Raw genomic sequence first — 17,693 nt, 5'->3', positions numbered from 1 at the left:
TTCTTTTCTTGGGTTCCAAAATCACTGTAGATGGTAACTGCAGCCATGAAAATAAAAGATGCTTGCTCCTTGGAAGGAAAGCTGTGACCAACCTAGACAGCATATTAAAAAGCAGAGACATTACTTAGCCAATAAAGGTCCATCTAGTCAAAGCTTTGGTTTTTCTAGTAGTCATGTATGGATATGCGAGTTGGACTATAAAGAGAGCTGAGCACCGAAGACTTGATGCTTTTGAACTGTAGTGTTGGAGAAGACTCTTGAGAGTCCCTTGGACTACAAGGAGATCCAACCAGTCTATCCTAAAGGAAATCAGTCCTGAATATTCATTGGAAGGACTGATGCTGAAGCTGAAATTCCAATACTTTGGCCACCCGATGTGAAGAACTAACTCATTTGCAAAGACCCTGATACTGGGAAAGATTGAAGGTGGGAAGAGAAGGGGATGACAGAAGATGAGATGGTTGGATGGCATCACCTACTCAATGGATGTGAGTTTGAGTAAACTCCAGGAGTTGGTGATGGACAGGGAGGCCTGGCATGCTGCAGTCCATTGGGTCGCAAAGAGTTGGACACGATTGAGTGACTGAACTGAACTGAGACAGCATATTAAAAAGCAGATATCACTTTGCTGACTATGACCAACCTAGACAGCATATTAAAAAGTAGAGACAACACTTTGCTGAAAAAGGTCCATATAGTCAAAGCTATGGTTTTCCCAGTAGTCATGTATGGATGTGAGAGTTGGACCATAAAGAAGGCTGAGCGCTGAAGAATTGATGCTTTTGAATTGTGGTGCTGAAGAAGACTCTTGAGAGTCCCTTACACTGTAAGGAGATCAAACCAGTCAATCCTAAAGGACATCAACTCTGAATATTCCTTGGAAGGACTGATACGAAAGCTGAAGTTCAAATACTTTGTCCACCTGCGAAGAACCAGCTCATCAGAAAAGACCCTGATGCTGGGAAAGTTTGAAGGCAAAAGAAGGGGATGGCAGAGGATGAGATAAGTAAGATAGCATCACTGACTCAATGAACATGAATTTGAGCAAACTCCTGGAGATAGAAGACAGAGAAGCTTGGTTGTGCTATAGTCCATGGGGTTGCAAAGATTCAGACATGACCTAGTGACTGAACAACGAGAAGCCTTAACTACACATCTGAGTATTTGGGTAGCCACCCGTTTCCCTTCCAGACTCTCAGACTCAGGTCGCTTGAGGATGTGGATTGAACCAACTCTGCCTTATTTCTAGTACATGAGCATATCCTTGCAAAAGGGAACAGGTATTCCTGCCTTCATTTAATAGATGAAAAATAGGGAGGCAGAAATCCACACAGTGAAGAAGCAACATTTTATGTTTGCCCACCCACCACATGTCAGGGCAGGTTCACATCTTACCGTTTCCACTCCTGCAAAGTCTTGTGCACTTGCTAGGGACATCATTTCGTTCAAAACAATATTCTGTTCTTCCCTGTTCTGACTGTAGCCAATTTACTTCATTTGATGTGTACATATACTTTTTATTTTTTAAATTTATTTTTAGATGCTCTGGTTTTTTGCTTAAATTTCAGCTTTGAGGTATAATTGACATATAATATTTAAAGATATTTAAAGTATACATTGTAGTGATTTGATAAATCTATATACTGTGAAAGGATTTCCCAAGTCGTTAATTAACACATTCAACACCTCACATTTTTATCCTTTTTTTGTGTGTGAGAATATTTAAGTTGTACTATTTCAGCAAATTTGTTATATTATATAGTGTTATCAACCACAGTCACCATGTTTTACATTAGATTCTCAGACCTTATTCATCTTTTCTAAAAATTCATTCATTATTATTATTTTGGCCGCAGTGGGTCTTCATTGCTGCATCCGAGCTTTCTCCAGCTGTGGCAAGCTAGGGCTACTCTTCGCTGCGGTGCACCAGCTTCTCATCGTAGTGGCTTCTGTTGTTGCACAGGCTCTAGGTGTGAGGGCTTCAGTAGTTGCAGAATGTGGGCTCAGTCATCGTGGTGCGTGAACTTAGGTGCTCCTCGGCACGTGGAATCTTCCCAAACTAAGGATCGAACTGTCTCCAACACTGGCAGGTAGATTCCTATCCACTGTACCACCAGGGAAGTCCAGACCTTATTCATCTTATAACTGAAAGTTAGTACCCTTTTACCAACTTCTCCCCATATCCTCTACCTCCTAGCTATTGCAATAATGTTTTAATGAACATGAGAGTGCAGATATCTTTCAGCAATACTATTTTAATATTTTGAGGAACCTCCATATTATTTTCCATAGTGGCTGCAACAATTTATATTCCATTACTTTTAAATCAATCTTCTGGCGTTTGAGAGTGTTCCCTCCGTTTCTCCAGCCAGTTGATGCCTTGTAAATGCCCATTAGGGGTTCCTTGGTAGCTTAGCTGGTAAAGAATCTGCCTGCAATACATGAGACCCTTGTTTGATTCCTGGGTTGGGAAGATTCCCTGGAGAAGGGATAGGCTACCCACTCCAGTACTCATGTGCTTCCCTGGTGGCTCAGAAGGTAAAGAATCCATCTGCAACGTGAGAGACCTGGGTTCGATCCCTGGGTTGGGAAGATCCCCTGGAGGGCATGGCAACCCACTCCAGTAGTCTTGCCTGGAAAACCCCCATGGACAGAGGATCCTAGTGGCTACAGTACATGGGGTCCCAAAGAGGTCAGACACGACTGAGTGACTAAGCACATGCCCAACTGCCCCTCCAGCCTCCGATTCTTCCCAAAGAAGACACCAGCAGACGGGAATTATCCTAATTTTCATGCCCATACTCCATCCATTGAATGGATATCATTAATGTCCATTTTATGCACTGGGAACTGTCTGGACACTTAAGCGGCATTAAGCCATCTGTGTCAGTTACACAGGTACACTTACCTTTAGCATCAGATTGGTCTAGACCAAGGGGAAGCCCCTTGGTTTGACAATCCTCAGTCAGTCTCGTCTTCTCGTGTTTCTTTCCTGAGCTTCCAAGTCTCCCTTTTCTGGCTCCTTCCCCATAGGCTATAAGCTATGGAGAAACTTAAGTTGTGACCACTCCCTCTCCCAGGTGTGCTTCCCACAGGGGCCCTACAACTTCTCTATCCACAGCAGTGTGGCTGCCATCCCATCACACTTGCCAAAACCTCTGATATCTTTTAATACCAAATCCAGTAGACCCTCTCAGGCCTTACCTTATTTGACTTTTCTGGAGGCACTGGACACTGTTCTCTTCCCTTTTTCTTAAACTCTTTCTTCCCTTGGCTTCCAAAACTCCCCTTTCCTAACTTGGCTTCTGACTCTGGGCCTTTTCCCACCACTGGACCTGGGTCTGCCCAGCCTTCTCCTCTCATTCTGTCTGCTATTCTAGGCTGGTCCCTCATGTTATCTGTGTCTGCAGCCAGGCGGCCACAGGCAACTGTGTCTGCCTAAAGTGACTGGTATTTATCATGCACGCAGCATGTCCAACACTGAATTCAGGAGCTTCCCCCCAAACCTGCAGCCCTGTTGGTGTCACTCCACTTACATACACACATTCAAGAGGTAATGGAAATAAACGATCCTTTATCTCTCTCTATGAAGTGCAGTGAAAGTCGCTCAGTTGTGTCCGACTCTTTGCTACCCCATGGACTATACAGTCCACGGAATTCTCCAGGCCAGAATACTGGAGTGGGTAGCCTTTCCCTTCTCTAGGGGATCTTCCCAACCCAGGGATCAAACTCAGGTCTCCCGCATTGCAGGCAGATTCTTTACCAGCTGAGCCACAAGGGAAGCCCAAGAATACAGGAACGGGTAGCCTATCCCTTCTCCAGTGCATCTTCCTGACCCAGGAATCGAACTGGGGTCTCCTTCATTGCAGGTGGATTCTTTACCAACTGAACTATCAGGGAAGCCCATAATTCAAGTCTGTCAATAATAAGACTAACTAGTATTGAGGGCTTATTATACATCCCATTTAATACTTGTTACAACCCTAAAGTCAGGTGCTATTATTATACCCATTTTATAAAGAAACTGGGATGACAGAGTAGGGTCTATTTCAATCCTAGTTCCAGGATTCCCTGGTGGTCCAGTGGCTGACTCCACGTTCTCAATGCAGAGGGCACAGGTTTGATCCCTGGTCAGGGTACTAGACCCCCCTGCCACAAATAAAAGTTTGCATGCTGCAACTAAGACCTTGAATAAGTATTAATGTTTATTTTTAATAAATTTGAAAGGTATATCATATATAAATATGAAAATAAATGGATTTTAATGTTAACTTATTAATAAACAATAAATGTATTGATATAACTTATTTTATGTTAGTATTTAATATGTAAAAATATTAAAATTTATTTGGTTTACTGTGAGCAGCACACAAACAATATTTAATCTCAAGAAACCTCTAGTACTGGGAATTGTTCACAGTAGGAACCACCCTGGTGGTCACAGGATGTTATAACTGCGGGCTGAGAAGAACTTGTCAGGCCAGCCACAAACCAGGGCCTTTGACCACGTAAAAGTGGTTAAATAAACGCTCAAAAAAATAAATTCTAGTCCCTAGCTATGTGCCCCTGGACAAGTTAATCTATCTCTCTGCCTCAGTTTCTGTAAAACAGTGGCAATTTATTTTTAGAGGTATAAAGAACTGGAATACTGCTTAGAAATTCATAATTATTATATAAGTATCAGCGATTACTACTTTTTTTTTTTAATCTCAGGCTGACTCCAAAGCAAAGCACTTGAACACTCATATCCTCAGACTTTCTCCACTGCTCCCTTTACCTAAATACTTCATTCATTCAACAAATTTTCACCACTACTTGTATTAGGCAATGCTTAGGGCACCAGAATACAGCAGAGAACAAACGCTGTATTCTTTGAGGCTGGGGAAAAAGCAAACGGGCAGTAAACAGATAAAAAAAATGCTAGGTAGTGGTTAAGAACCTGCCTTAAAAAAAAAAAAAGAACCTGTCTCCATTAGGGTGGTGTGGTAGTAAGCCTCTGCGTGGCACTTTTCATTGAAGGGTGGGGGAAGGCCTCTTAAGAGGTGATATAAGCTGAGATCTGAACTGACAAGTCAGCCATGCCAATATTTCTATAACTCATCCTTGTCACTTGATCATGTTCCCTGCTTATCTCCCTAGCCTCTTCCCATGAGTGTCCAAAGCTTGCTCTGTGCCAAACTGCTTGCAAACACTGGGGTTTTATTCTACCACGCCTTGGCTTATGCTGTTTTTTTCTGTTCCCAGTCACCCAGTACGTGTCCGCTTGGCCCCATCCCAGAGTTCAAAATGAAAACCTCCTTAGGATGCTCGCCAGATATCAGAAAGCAGGGTGCAGACCAGAGCACGGGCCTGTCTCCTCCCTGATCAGACAGCCCCAGTGGGGAGCTGTGGGCTTCCTATTCAGTCAGTCACAGGAGTGTTTTAGTAAGAATTGCAAAATAATTTGATGGCTCAGAGAATCCCCACCAGCCCTTGTTAAAATTCAAAACCCTGGGCCCAGCCCCACATCTCCTTAATTAGGAACCCCAGAGGTGATTCTGAACATTAGTTCATTTGGGGAAATACCGTCATAGCGGAAGATACCTTAGTTTTGTACCAGGTACCAGATGCCAGGGATATAACCTCCTACCTGGGCAGCTCTAAACTGAAGAAAGTGCTCTGGGTTGAGTTTCACACCAATTAAGTTTTGCCCGTGATCCATCTGAATAACTGGCAAAAGCACAACGCAAAGGCAATCTTCTATTCCGTCCAGGGAACCTTCCTTCACTCTTTTGACTGACTCCCGGACCATCTGACACTGACTTAGCAGCCAACGTTTTTAAAAAGTGCTTTAGTCCCAAATAACAAAGAAGGAACTTTTAAGTGGTCAAAGGCCCTTCTTTGTGGTTGGCCTGACCCAAGTTCTTCTCCTCAGCCCGCAGTTATCCCGTGACCACCACGGTGTTGCCTACTGTGAAAAATACCTAGCACATGAGGTTTCTTGAGATTAAATATTGTTTGTGCGCTGCTCACTGTAAACCTCACATACTAGACTGTCTATATCAGCAGCTCTCAGGAGGCAGTTTCTGAGAAGGGGCCTCGGGGGAGTCACCAGCAGACAGGGCTACTTTTTAGCGCGGTTCATTAGCAGGGGGAACTAAGGTGGGCGCTCAACGCGGTGGAGTCTGAATTCCCGAAAGTCTCGGGCTCTTTAGAGGGGAAACGGGACAAACTCTTATCTGCACTGCCTCCAGGAGGCTTTGTGTAAAACGTGGACCGGGGCCGCCCGTGAAGCCTCTCAGGAAACTCAAGCCCTCCGAGGCAGACAAGACCCTGACTGAAAAATCAGAGACCACGGCTACCCACCACTCGGGAGTTACTGAACACGCGGCGCCAAAATGTCCGTCCCAGAGCGCAGGCGCCGCGAGCGCGGGCCGTGGATGGGCACTCCGGGTACCCCGCGCCAATGGCCCAATCAGAGCTGGCTTTGCACAAAGCGAGTCCCGCCCCAGGCCGCCGCCACGAATCCCCTCCCCCTTCCTTGGCCGCCTCGGCCCGCCCACTCCGGCTCGCGCCCCGCCCCGCGCAGTCCTCAGCTAGAGGCTCGCGATTGGCTCATGAGAGGGACGCGAAATCTGGTTGGTCGAGGCGGAGTCACGAGGGTGCCGTCGTCGCCTTTCCAGACGCGATTACTGGGCAGGCTCAGTCTTTCGCCTCAGTCTCGAGCGCTAGCTGGCAGCCAAGCGTACGCGCTCAGGGATTAGTGGCCGCCATCGACGGTGCTTAGGTTCCTTTGGGCTCGTCTGCGCCACTCGCTCGCCACACACTCCGCCGTCATAAGCCGCCATCATGGTAAAGCTCGCAAAGGTAAGAGGCCTTGCCCGCGCGAGCACGGACATCAAGGCCCGTTTTTCGAGGAGCGCGCGCGCTGCGCCGCCAGGAGGAGGGCCTGCGCGCCGTCCCGGGCGCGTTCGAGGGCGCCATGCTGTGGGAAGTCTCGCGCGATTATCTGGGAGGTCTCGCGTTTTTAGCTGCTTGGTAGCGAAGTGAAGAGCTTCGGCAGGTGCCGCGCGGGTAGTGAATGCGGCGGGGAAGGACTTCGGGGCTGAGAGCGGGGAGGGGGAGCAGGGCCTCGGACTGATGAGGCGAAACTCCTGCGACGGGCCGGAGCGGGGCCCCGCCTCCTGACGCACGTGCCGCGGCGCGGGGCTCGCCACGTGGGCCGCGCCGTGTGCGGCCTGCGGAGGGACCTGGCTTTGGGGGGAGGGCGGCGGTGCGCCTCGTCTCTGGTCCAGGTCCAGCGGAGTGGGCGGACGGGACCGGGGCTCCAGCAGGAGGCCCTGCCGCATGCTTTCTGCGCCGGGCTGCGCGCACGTGGTGGTCTGCGGCTTATCCCACGTGGCCCTTCCAGGGCTGAAAGGGGCGGGGTTGGTAACCTGGGAAAGGAAGTCTTAATAGAAGACGAAGGGTTAAGACGTGTTTTTCTTTTTTAAAGCTGCCTTCAGACGAGGGTGGTGGAATTTGGTGCCACAGTTTACCTCAAAGGCTTTTTCAAGGTGGTTTTCCTCACGTGAAGGGCCTTGAATTGTTGGCAGTTATATTGGTCCAGTTGTAGTCCGCATTGAGAAACGGTGCGGTGCAGCAAGGTTCGATTCTGGCTGGAGGTTTAATTTTTTAAACGGGTGTGCTTAAAGAACGTAGCAAGAAGAGAGTAGCCTTTTTATTCAAAGCAAAGGGTGGTTTTTTTAAAGAACTTGGAGAAAATACGCAGGAAATTGAGTGCTAAGTCGCTTCGGTCGTATCCATCTCTTTGCGACTCCGTGGACTGTAGCCCGCCAGGCTTCTCCGTCCATGGGATTCTCTAGGCAAGAATCCTGAACTGGGTTGCCATACCCTCCAGGGGATCTTCCCGATCCAGGGTTTGAACCTCTGTCTCTTATGTCTCCTACATTGGCAGGCGGGTTCTTTACTACTAGCGCCACCTGGGAAGCCCTGTGTTAACATTGGTATGAAGGATAATTTTTATGTAAATTGTAGTTAACAGTATGAAGAGGGAGTACTAAGGGAGATTACTGCCGTTTTGACATGAAGAATGGCTTGAAATGAGGGAGGGTGTAATGTGTCATGTCTGTTTTAGGCCGGTAAAAATCAAGGTGACTCCAAGAAAATGGCTCCTCCCCCAAAGGAGGTAGAAGAAGATAGTGAAGATGAGGAAATGTCAGAAGATGAAGACGATGAGAGCAGTGGAGAAGAGGTAATTGTATATAGTTCAATGTTGAATTGCCTTAAACTACAAAATGGAGACTTAAAGCAGGTGGTATTGGATGTCGGAAAATGTTGGCAGAAAAACCAGGATTCTGTTAATTCATATAGGACCTGTTGTAACGGTCAAGCATTTCACAAAGTTGTATTGATCTGTCAAGATGGCATAAGAATATTTGAATGAACTTAAGAGGAAAGATCTGTAGGTGTGTGTGTGTGCGCGCACGTGCATGCGCACCTTCAGGGCTCGGTGTGATATATTGTAGTAAATCACTAGTTTTCCACTTTCAACGAGTTAGTTCAATATACCAGATAAACAGTGAGTTCTACATACCAGATAAACAGGGTGGACAGTTAACTGTCCTGCGAATGGCAGCTCTGAGCATTATATTCAGGTCTGAGGTTAGCTTTTTGAGATTGTTCTAGCTTCCAAGTAGGATCGATTGGTCTCTGTTACCCTGTGTGAGTTTGATAATACTAATCACTGTTAAAGTGGTGTGGTTTGAGAGTTGTCACCTTTCATTGTATTAGCACTTTAGAACTCCCAGCTACTGTTGGCTCACTGTAAAGACGACTCATTGCTTCATTTGTTCATATTTCTTATTTAGAATTTAATGAAGGTTTTATTTTGGCACACATTACCTGATAAAACCAATAGTTAACAAAAAGTTCTGAGTGTAACTCTAAATATAGGCAAGTGATGGTTTTTATTAAGCTAATGTGCTCTTTACTAACCTTGCCACTATTGATTATCCCACTTGCCTTTTTGATGTTCATTTTCTCTTTGGTCCTAAGAATGAGCATCCAGTGAACTTCCTACCTCCACCTACTGTGAGAGCCCCAAATGACTTAACGCTTAACAGGTTGTCTTCTCTATGTGTTAAGGCTTTTGCTTGATGTATATATATATATATGTGTCAAGTCGTAATCCTTAAAGCCGTGTATAAAGAGCCAACTCAGTGGAAAAGACCCTGATGCTGGAAAAGGTTGATGGCAAAAGGAGATTAGGGCAGACAGAAGAGGATGAGGTGGTTAGGTAACATCACTGATCCAATGGACGTGGATTTGAGCAAACTCCAGGAGATGGTGAGGACAGGGACGGCTGGCTGCAGTGCAGAGTTGGACATGACTTAGCGACTGAACAACAGTTATTTTCAGATGGGAAAACTATTGAGGCTATAAGACTGTGACTTCAAGTGTACAGAGCATGTTAATTTGAACCTTACCTTTTAACTTGCTCACATCTGGTGCATGTGGTGTTGAACTGAGGCAGTGCTAGAATTGAGCATTCATTTATGGGACAACTCTTAGAGTTTGAAAACAAGCTTATGTTTTTTTTTTGTTTGTTTGTTTATTCTTAAAGGTTGTTATCCCTCAGAAAAAAGGCAAGAAGGCTACCACAACTCCAGCAAAGAAGATGGTGGTTTCCCCAACAAAAAAGGTTGCAGTTGCCACACCAGCAAAGAAAGCAGTTGTCACCCCTGGCAAAAAGGCAGCAGCTATGCCAGCCAAGAAGACAGTTACACCTGCCAAAGCAGTGGTAACACCTGGCAAAAAGGGAGCCACCCCAGGCAAAGCATTGGTAGCAACCTCTGGTAAGAAGGGAGCAGCCACCCCAGGCAAGGGAGCAAAGAACGGCAAGAATGCCAAGAAGGAAGACAGTGATGAAGAAGATGAAGATGACAGTGAAGAGGAAGACGATGATGATGAAGAGGAGGATGAACCAGCAGTGAGGAAGGCAGCTGCTGCTTTTGGTGCTGCTCCTGCCACAGATGATGAGGATGATGAGGATGACGATGACGATGATGATGATGAGGAGGAGGAGGATGATGAGGAGGAGGACGACGAAGATGGTAAGGCATTGTATTGGTAGTTCCTGGACTCCTGTTTGCAAGGTACATTAGGGATGAGGTGTGGGTGGTAAAACTACATACTGCTGAAAACCTGGGGGGTTAGATGAGAATCATCCCAGGGGTTCTCTGGACTGATTGTGCTGCACTAGATTGGTACCCATGCAAGATTGCCTCTTGTGTTGCTCAGTCCTTTTGATGCTTTGCAAACCCACAGACTATAGCTGCTCCTGAGTAAGACGCTTCAGATAGCTTATTCTATATTTTACTTACCATAGCTCTAAGCACAGTGGCATGAATAAGATTACATTTATTTTCCTTTAGTTCTCCATAGAACTGGAATAGAACTCAGTTTTTGACTAGGTGGCTTCTCTTTCAGACTCTGAAGAAGAACCTATGGAGATTGTACCAGCGAAAGGAAAGAAAGCTCCAGTAAAAGCTGCTCCTGTGAAAGCTAAGAGCACTGCTGAAGATGAAGATGAAGAGGAGGAGGAGGATGATGAGGAGGAGGAAGAGGATGACGATGACGAAGAGGAGGAGGATGATGAGGAGGAAGAGGAGGAGGAGGAGGAGGAAGAAGAGGAGGAAGAGGAAGAAGGTAATGAAGTTGGATTCTCAAGTACATTGACGTGAGTTTTGTTTAAAAGGAGGTACTTGAGTATGTGTGGATGACATAGATTGTTTGAACTCTTGTCCAGAGCCTGTCAAAGAAGCACCTGGAAAACGAAAGAAGGAAATGGCCAAACAAAAAGCAGCTCCTGAAGCCAAGAAACAAAAAGTGGAAGGTAACTTAGAGAATTGGGGGGTGGGAAATAACACCACATAGCACAAGTGATGAACAATAAAGGGACTTAATACTGAAACCTGATGTTATATTTCAGTGTGCTGATGTGCTGTGTACAGAAATAATTTGATTAATATTTAAGTATACTGGAAAATTAACTAATTTGAGAAAATTTTTGTGCAGGCACAGAACCAACTACATCTTTCAATCTCTTTATTGGAAACCTGAACTTCAATAAATCTGCTCCTGAATTGAAAACGGGTATCAGTGATATTTTTGCTAAAAATGATCTTGCTGTTGTCGATGTCAGAATTGGTGTGTCTAGGTAAGTATGGGGGCGCTGTGTCAGCATCACACATTGTTTGTGGGTCTGCTGTTGCTTTTTCCTTTCAATTTTAGGACCTTAGCTCATTACTCTTAAACATGAATATCTAAAAGTCTTCAAAGATTAGCCATTATTGAATTAAATAATTTGATTATCAAATTGTGAAACCCCCAAATTGAAATTTTCATAATTCCCCTTAATTTTTGGTACAACAAACTATTTCTTAGACCTGAAAAGCCATAATAGTGAATGCTTTTAAACAGGATTCTCTTAGTGCTTAAACAGGTTCTTTATCATGTGCTATTAGTTGTTAAGCAGCAGTTTAGCTAATGGAGATCTCAGGGGTGAACTTGCATCATTAGGTCTTGATACTTACAGATCTGTTCTGTAGCCCCATCTTAAAGGGCTTAACTTAATTTTGTTAATAGTATAGGTGCTTCTTAATCTTTGTTTGCACTATCATGTTGTTGTTACTGCTTACCCAGAGTACTTGTTCCTTGTGACTCTTGTGGGGTTTGTCCCACCATGCCCTGACCTGTAATTTCTAAAATTTTTGTCCCTTCACTTTAAAGGAAGTTTGGCTATGTGGATTTTGAATCTGCTGAAGACCTGGAAAAAGCCTTGGAACTCACTGGTTTAAAAGTCTTTGGCAATGAAATTAAACTAGAAAAACCAAAGGGAAAAGACAGTAAGAAAGGTATGTAAAGCTTTAGGTAAAACTGATACTAATAGCTTGTTCATAGCTATGTATCTAATCTAATGTAGACAAGCCAGGGTAAGTAGTTTAACCTTTTTCTTTTGGCTTCCTCATATGTTGAGGATTAAATGAATTAGAATGTTAAATGTTTACATCAGGGCTTGGCACTATTTGCTAGACTTAATCAAAAAATAATTGGTTCAGTATATTTAAATTAATAGTCTTTGCCTCACTGGACCTGAGCAGATCTCTTAACTACTCCCTTTGCATCTTTTACCTTTTTGTAGATACTTGTCACCTTTCCAGTGTGTTCATCACCTTTCTATTTTTAAATTTTTTAAAATAAAAATTTGGGGCACCTGCATTGTATACCTTGTGAAATCCTAGTTCCCTGACCAAGAATCAAACCGTGCCCCCGAAGCAGTGGAAGCACAAGAGTCCCAACCATTGGACCATGAGGGAATTCCCTACAGTTTTTTTTCCCATAGTCTTTTAAATTAAAACATACTGAACACTTACTTTATATACATAGCATATGATATTTAGTTCTTTTTAAGTATTTCGCACATAGTTAGCTGTCAGCTGTGAAAGCAGTTTGTTTTGCCATTGCTATATCTCCATAATACATAATAGCAGAGCACCTTTTACATTATGAAATCTAAAAATTATTATTTTTTAAAATCTTTATTTTTTTGGTTGTGCCCTGTTGCAAGCAGGATCTTAATTGCCCAACCAAGGATCAAACCTGTGCTCCTGCATTAGGAGCTCAGTCTTCACCACTGGACTGCCAGAGAAGTCCATAAAAATTTTAGCAAGAACTTGTACATTGGTCAGTCTTTGATCTTTGGGACGAGAAGGGTCTTTTAAGCCATTCAGTTCATTTTTATGTTTTTTTCTTTTTAAATCTAGATCGAGATGCAAGAACACTTTTGGCTAAAAATCTGCCTTACAAAGTTACTCAGGATGAATTAAAAGAAGTGTTTGAAGATGCTGTGGAGATCAGATTAGTCAGCAAGGATGGAAAGAGTAAAGGGTATGTTTTGTGTCTACTGAAATGTTACATTAAAATTAATGCACTCTAATTTATAGAAGAAATGTTGATTTAACTTTCCTGTGTTTGTGACTTTGGGCAAATTATTCTATAACCTGAGTTTCCTATCTGTACAAGTGAGGATAATGTGCCTAATTCAGAGTAATTTTATTATAAATTAACATAAAGTACTACCTAAGGCCTAGCTTTCCTGAAGTATTGGGTAAGCTTTCTGTAGTGGGAGGAAAGTTGTAGTTGAAAAGTGGAAAATGGCAGAAACCTTGAACATTTCAATTAGTATAAAACAAAGGGCATTTTTATTTTACTTGTCTGCAATAAACTCCTATTGCTGAGATTAAGAGAATTAATACAGTTTTTAAAGCCGAGTGAGTTCTTTACTTTTCCCCCCATTGTAGGATTGCTTATATTGAATTTAAGACAGAAGCTGATGCAGAAAAAACCTTGGAAGAAAAGCAGGGAACAGAGATAGATGGGCGATCCATTTCTCTGTACTACACCGGAGAGAAAGGCCAAAGTCAAGACCATAGAGGTGGAAAGAATAGCACTTGGAGTGGTAAGAATTTAGGTTTCCTTCTGGGTTCTGAAATCTAGGAGGGAAAACAAATCCTTTGCATCTTTGTACTTTATATAGTTGATAAACTGGATGTAGATCAGCATGTTATATCTCTATTTGTAATTGTCTTGAATGAGAGCTATATGAGATATTTGTGCTAGAACATAGATAAATCTAGCTTCCTTTGTTTTATACTGTAAAGAACTTAGATTGTGGGCATTTAAATTAGAATATTATTCTAGGAAGACACAGGGCTATAGTCAGCTTGCACATGTGCACAGTAGGAATGGAAGGAACCAGCATGTAAGTACTTAAAAGGTATTTGATGTTGAGTAGCAAGTAGGACGGAGAAGGCAGTGGTGGCACCCCACTCCAGTACTCTTGCCTGGAAAATCCCATGGGTGGAGGAGCCTGGTAGGCTGCAGTCCATGGGGTCGCTAAGAGTCGGACATAACTGAGCAACTTCCCTTTCACTTTTCATTTTCATGCATTGGGGAAGGAAATGGCAACCCACTCCAGTATTCTTGGCTGGAAAATCCCATGGACGGAGGAGCCTGGTAGGCTGCAGTCCACGGGGTCTCGAGTCAGACATGACTGAGCGACTTCACTTTCATGCATTGGAAAAGGAAATGGCAACCCACTCCAGTGTTCTTGCCTGGAGAATCCCAGGGACGGGGGGCCTAGTGGGCTGCCATCTGTGGGATCGCACAGAATTGGACACAACTGAAGCGACTTAAGCAGCAGCAGGAAGTAGGATTCCACCTGTATTAACATTGGTGTGTTATCTCTCCGAAGCACAGAAGCTCTTGAAGTCACACAGCTGTGACTTAAGTTGGGACACACTGCTTCAGAGTCATAACTTGACATCTCTTTATTTATAGGTGAATCAAAAACCCTGGTTTTAAGCAACCTCTCCTATAGTGCAACAGAAGAAACACTTCAGGAAGTATTTGAGAAGGCAACTCATATCAAGGTGCCCCAGAACCAAAATGGCAAATCTAAAGGGTAAAGTATATGTTGCCAGTTACAGGCTTTTTAAGAGTTATCTTGTGGAGGTGAAATCATGTTCTGACATTTAGCAGAAGCTGCATTGTTTAAGGATTTGCTTGAGGAAAAAGGCTTGGTGGCAACAGTGGAGTCATGTGCTTGGTAACTTACTCTAAGTATTGACTTAATCCTCAGGTATGCATTTATAGAATTTGCTTCATTTGAAGATGCTAAAGAAGCTTTAAATTCATGTAATAAAAGGGAAATTGAGGGCAGAGCCATCAGACTGGAGTTGCAAGGACCCAGGGGATCACCTAATGCAAGAAGCCGTAAGTCACTTTGTTAACAGGAATTTGTGGTTGGGTCCAGAGATCTACAGAAGAACATTTGCTTCTTTCTGTTGCTGCTACTGGATATGATGACTGATTATCTGAGAAGTAACTGATGAAATCTCAAGAAAATTCCTCTAGATAGTCAAGTTCTGATCCAGCAAGTCAACACTGAGCAGCAAATTGACCTGTGATTTACTGTCTTGTGTTTATAGCTGCCTGTTTTAGGACTGCTGTCACTTACTTGGGTTGCTGCTTCTGTTTTCCATAAAAAGATTCTTAACTGCTTTGGTGATCAGTGTAAACATCATGTGGAATTTGGTCCAAGCCCTTTGCTGAATTAAGCATTAATTGACCCAAGTTGCTTTAACGTGCTTTTTCTCATATAGACACTCCAAGTGAAAGGCTAGCATTTGCTAAGGCAAAGATTCTTAGCCAGTAGTCAGGTGCTAGACTGTAACATGTAAATCCAGTGTTGTCATGGATTATAACTGATAAGAGTTTTATTTTTATTTCCCAGAGCCATCCAAGACTCTCTTTGTCAAAGGTCTCTCTGAGGATACCACAGAAGAGACGTTAAAGGAGTCCTTTGATGGCTCTATTCGAGCAAGGATAGTCACTGACCGGGAGACTGGATCCTCCAAAGGGTGAGTAAGGCAGGAAATGGGTGGCTCTCCCACCTTGAGTCTTCTCACTGAGCTCCTTTCTGTCGATCAGTGACAGTTCAGGATTCGCACGAGAAGAAGAGACAATTCACGGAGCTAGCGTTGTTGGCTTCTGTCTTCACAAAGGCCTATTCAGCTGTTTTGTGAGACATTGTTTCAGCTTTCTGTAGGGAAGTGCTCTGACCTGGGTCTTTCCCAGTTAAGGCTTATGGGATTGCTGTAGAACTTGTGAGATTAAACTTGGCATATGTGTGCTTTATAACAGGCAATTTCATTTGGTGTTTTAGGTTTGGTTTTGTAGACTTTAACAGCGAGGAAGATGCCAAAGCTGCCAAGGAGGCCATGGAAGATGGTGAAATCGATGGAAACAAAGTCACTTTGGACTGGGCCAAACCTAAGGGTGAAGGTGGCTTTGGTGGCCGAGGAGGAGGCAGAGGTGGCTTTGGAGGCCGAGGTGGTGGCAGAGGTGGCCGAGGTGGCTTTGGTGGCAGAGGCCGGGGAGGCTTTGGAGGTAAGCGTGGAGGGCCACCCTGCTGTGTTCACTGGATGCTGTTTACGTGGCCATGCACTTCCAGACCTGCAGATCTATGTTTCCGCATCAGTCCCCAAGTCCTTAGTCACCCTGCTGGGGAGGGATGACTGGCAGTTTTGGAGCCTGTTTAATGATGCCTTGCTCTTCTGCAGGGCGAGGAGGCTTCCGAGGAGGCAGAGGAGGAGGAGGAGACCACAAGCCACAAGGAAAGAAGACGAAGTTTGAGTAGTTTCTTCTATCCCTGTCTCTCCCTCTTCCATTTGAAAGAAAAGGACTCTGGGGTTTTTACTCTGTTACCTGATCAATGGCAGAGCCTTCTGAGGACATTCCAAGACAGTATACAGCCCTGTGGTCTACTTGGAAATCCGTATAGATAACATTTCAAGGGAGATAACCCTGTTGGTGTTGACTGGATATTCGTATAAACTTTTTAAAAGAGATGAGTGATAGAGCTAACCCTTATCTGTAAGTTTTGAATTTATATTGTTTCTTCCCATGTACAAAACAATTTTTTTCCTACGGAGGTTTTTTTTTTTTTTTTTTTTGCGCGTTGGGGGGTGTAAAGGAAAGCAGAATGTTTTATCATGATTTTTGCTTCAGCAATTTTGGGACAGATTAAAAGTCCTAGAACTCTGGTGCCAGCCTTGTACTTCCTGTCTTAGAGCGTTTCTCCTGGAATATCACTGAGAGTGGAGCATGGTGGAGCCCGTTCTACCACTCCACATCTGCTCCACCCCTGATGAAGATGTTTCTGCTTTGGTTTTGAGTGTCCCAGCCATAAGTTTTGGTGAAATGGCTACTGAAGTAATCAACTGCAGCCTTGTGTGTCTTCATATGAAAGTCTGCTATGATCTTATCCCATTTACAAATAGTCCTGAGGGTCAGGTGTCCTGAAAAAGCGCTCTGGAAAGAGGGCTGGGAATGCTTTGGTTGAGCCTCTTAAATAAGCATGCAAGAGCAGGTGCCTGATGAGAATTCTTGTGGCGTGAATGGGCCAAAATGAAGGCTTCCAACAACTTCGGGTGAAACTGACAAGAAAGGCCTTCAGTTTTGCACTGGGTTAATTCAGACATTGTGCGAGCATTCCTTGCCCACCCCAATTCCAAATAAAGGTCACATGAGAGACCTAGGTCAAGGGATTAACATTTTAGTTGAAAAATAGTGCCCTAGGTGATAGAATGAAAGATACTAGTGGAATAGAAGGCCAGCTGAAAGATATAAACCAGGGGAACAGGGCTGCATAACAGGTGATCCAGTGCCATCACAGAATTACCCAGCTAAGCTCTGTCTCCTGTCAGATCAGCGGTGTCATAAATAATGTCACTTGAGTCATCCCCAACCTATCCCCACCCCATGGGAAAAAAATGGCTTGCGCGAAACTACCAGTCCTTGGTGCAGTTTTCTGGCTCTGAGTTGCTGGTGGAGTGCGGGTGTCTAAACCTTGAGCGTGTGATGCACCGTGTTTCAGTTGTACACTCTTTGTGACCCATGGACAGTAGCCTACTAGGCGGTGCTAGTATTCCGGGCAAGGATACTAGAGTGAGTTGCCATTTCCTACTCCAGGGAATTTTCCCGACCCAGGATTGAACCCTAGTCTCGTGTCTGCATCAGCAGGTGGGTTCTTGACTAGTGCCACCTCACTACCTACCAAGTCTACCTGTTGTGTGACAGGGCAGGAT

General features: G+C 44.2%; 1 protein-coding gene and 3 non-coding genes across 4 annotated transcripts; all 4 read left to right on the top strand.

Moving 5' to 3' along the window:
- Positions 1 to 6,557: 6,557 nt before the first annotated feature.
- NCL (nucleolin) lies at positions 6,558 to 16,650 on the top strand. The gene is made up of 14 exons (XM_069578620.1): positions 6,558 to 6,846; positions 8,117 to 8,233; positions 9,605 to 10,094; positions 10,471 to 10,689; positions 10,790 to 10,876; positions 11,059 to 11,200; positions 11,773 to 11,897; positions 12,807 to 12,930; positions 13,344 to 13,501; positions 14,383 to 14,506; positions 14,684 to 14,817; positions 15,338 to 15,464; positions 15,770 to 15,993; positions 16,167 to 16,650. Exons 1-14 carry the CDS (start codon positions 6,829 to 6,831, stop codon positions 16,241 to 16,243), a joined length of 2,166 nt encoding a protein of 721 aa, XP_069434721.1. The 5' UTR covers positions 6,558 to 6,828; the 3' UTR covers positions 16,244 to 16,650.
- On the top strand, positions 10,916 to 10,985 carry LOC138434879 (small nucleolar RNA SNORD82). The gene has a single exon (XR_011254938.1). It is a non-coding gene; the product is annotated as a small nucleolar RNA SNORD82 (small nucleolar RNA).
- LOC138434885 (small nucleolar RNA SNORD20) lies at positions 14,899 to 14,978 on the top strand. The gene has a single exon (XR_011254944.1). It is a non-coding gene; the product is annotated as a small nucleolar RNA SNORD20 (small nucleolar RNA).
- Positions 15,503 to 15,636, top strand: LOC138434868 (small nucleolar RNA SNORA75). The gene has a single exon (XR_011254931.1). It is a non-coding gene; the product is annotated as a small nucleolar RNA SNORA75 (small nucleolar RNA).
- Positions 16,651 to 17,693: the final 1,043 nt, after the last annotated feature.

Source organism: Ovis canadensis, chromosome 2 (genome assembly GCF_042477335.2).
Source record: "Ovis canadensis isolate MfBH-ARS-UI-01 breed Bighorn chromosome 2, ARS-UI_OviCan_v2, whole genome shotgun sequence".
Taxonomy (NCBI): domain Eukaryota; kingdom Metazoa; phylum Chordata; class Mammalia; order Artiodactyla; family Bovidae; genus Ovis; species Ovis canadensis.
The sequence above is the reverse complement of the archived record's forward strand: the minus strand, read 5'-3'. Positions and strand labels throughout refer to the sequence as shown.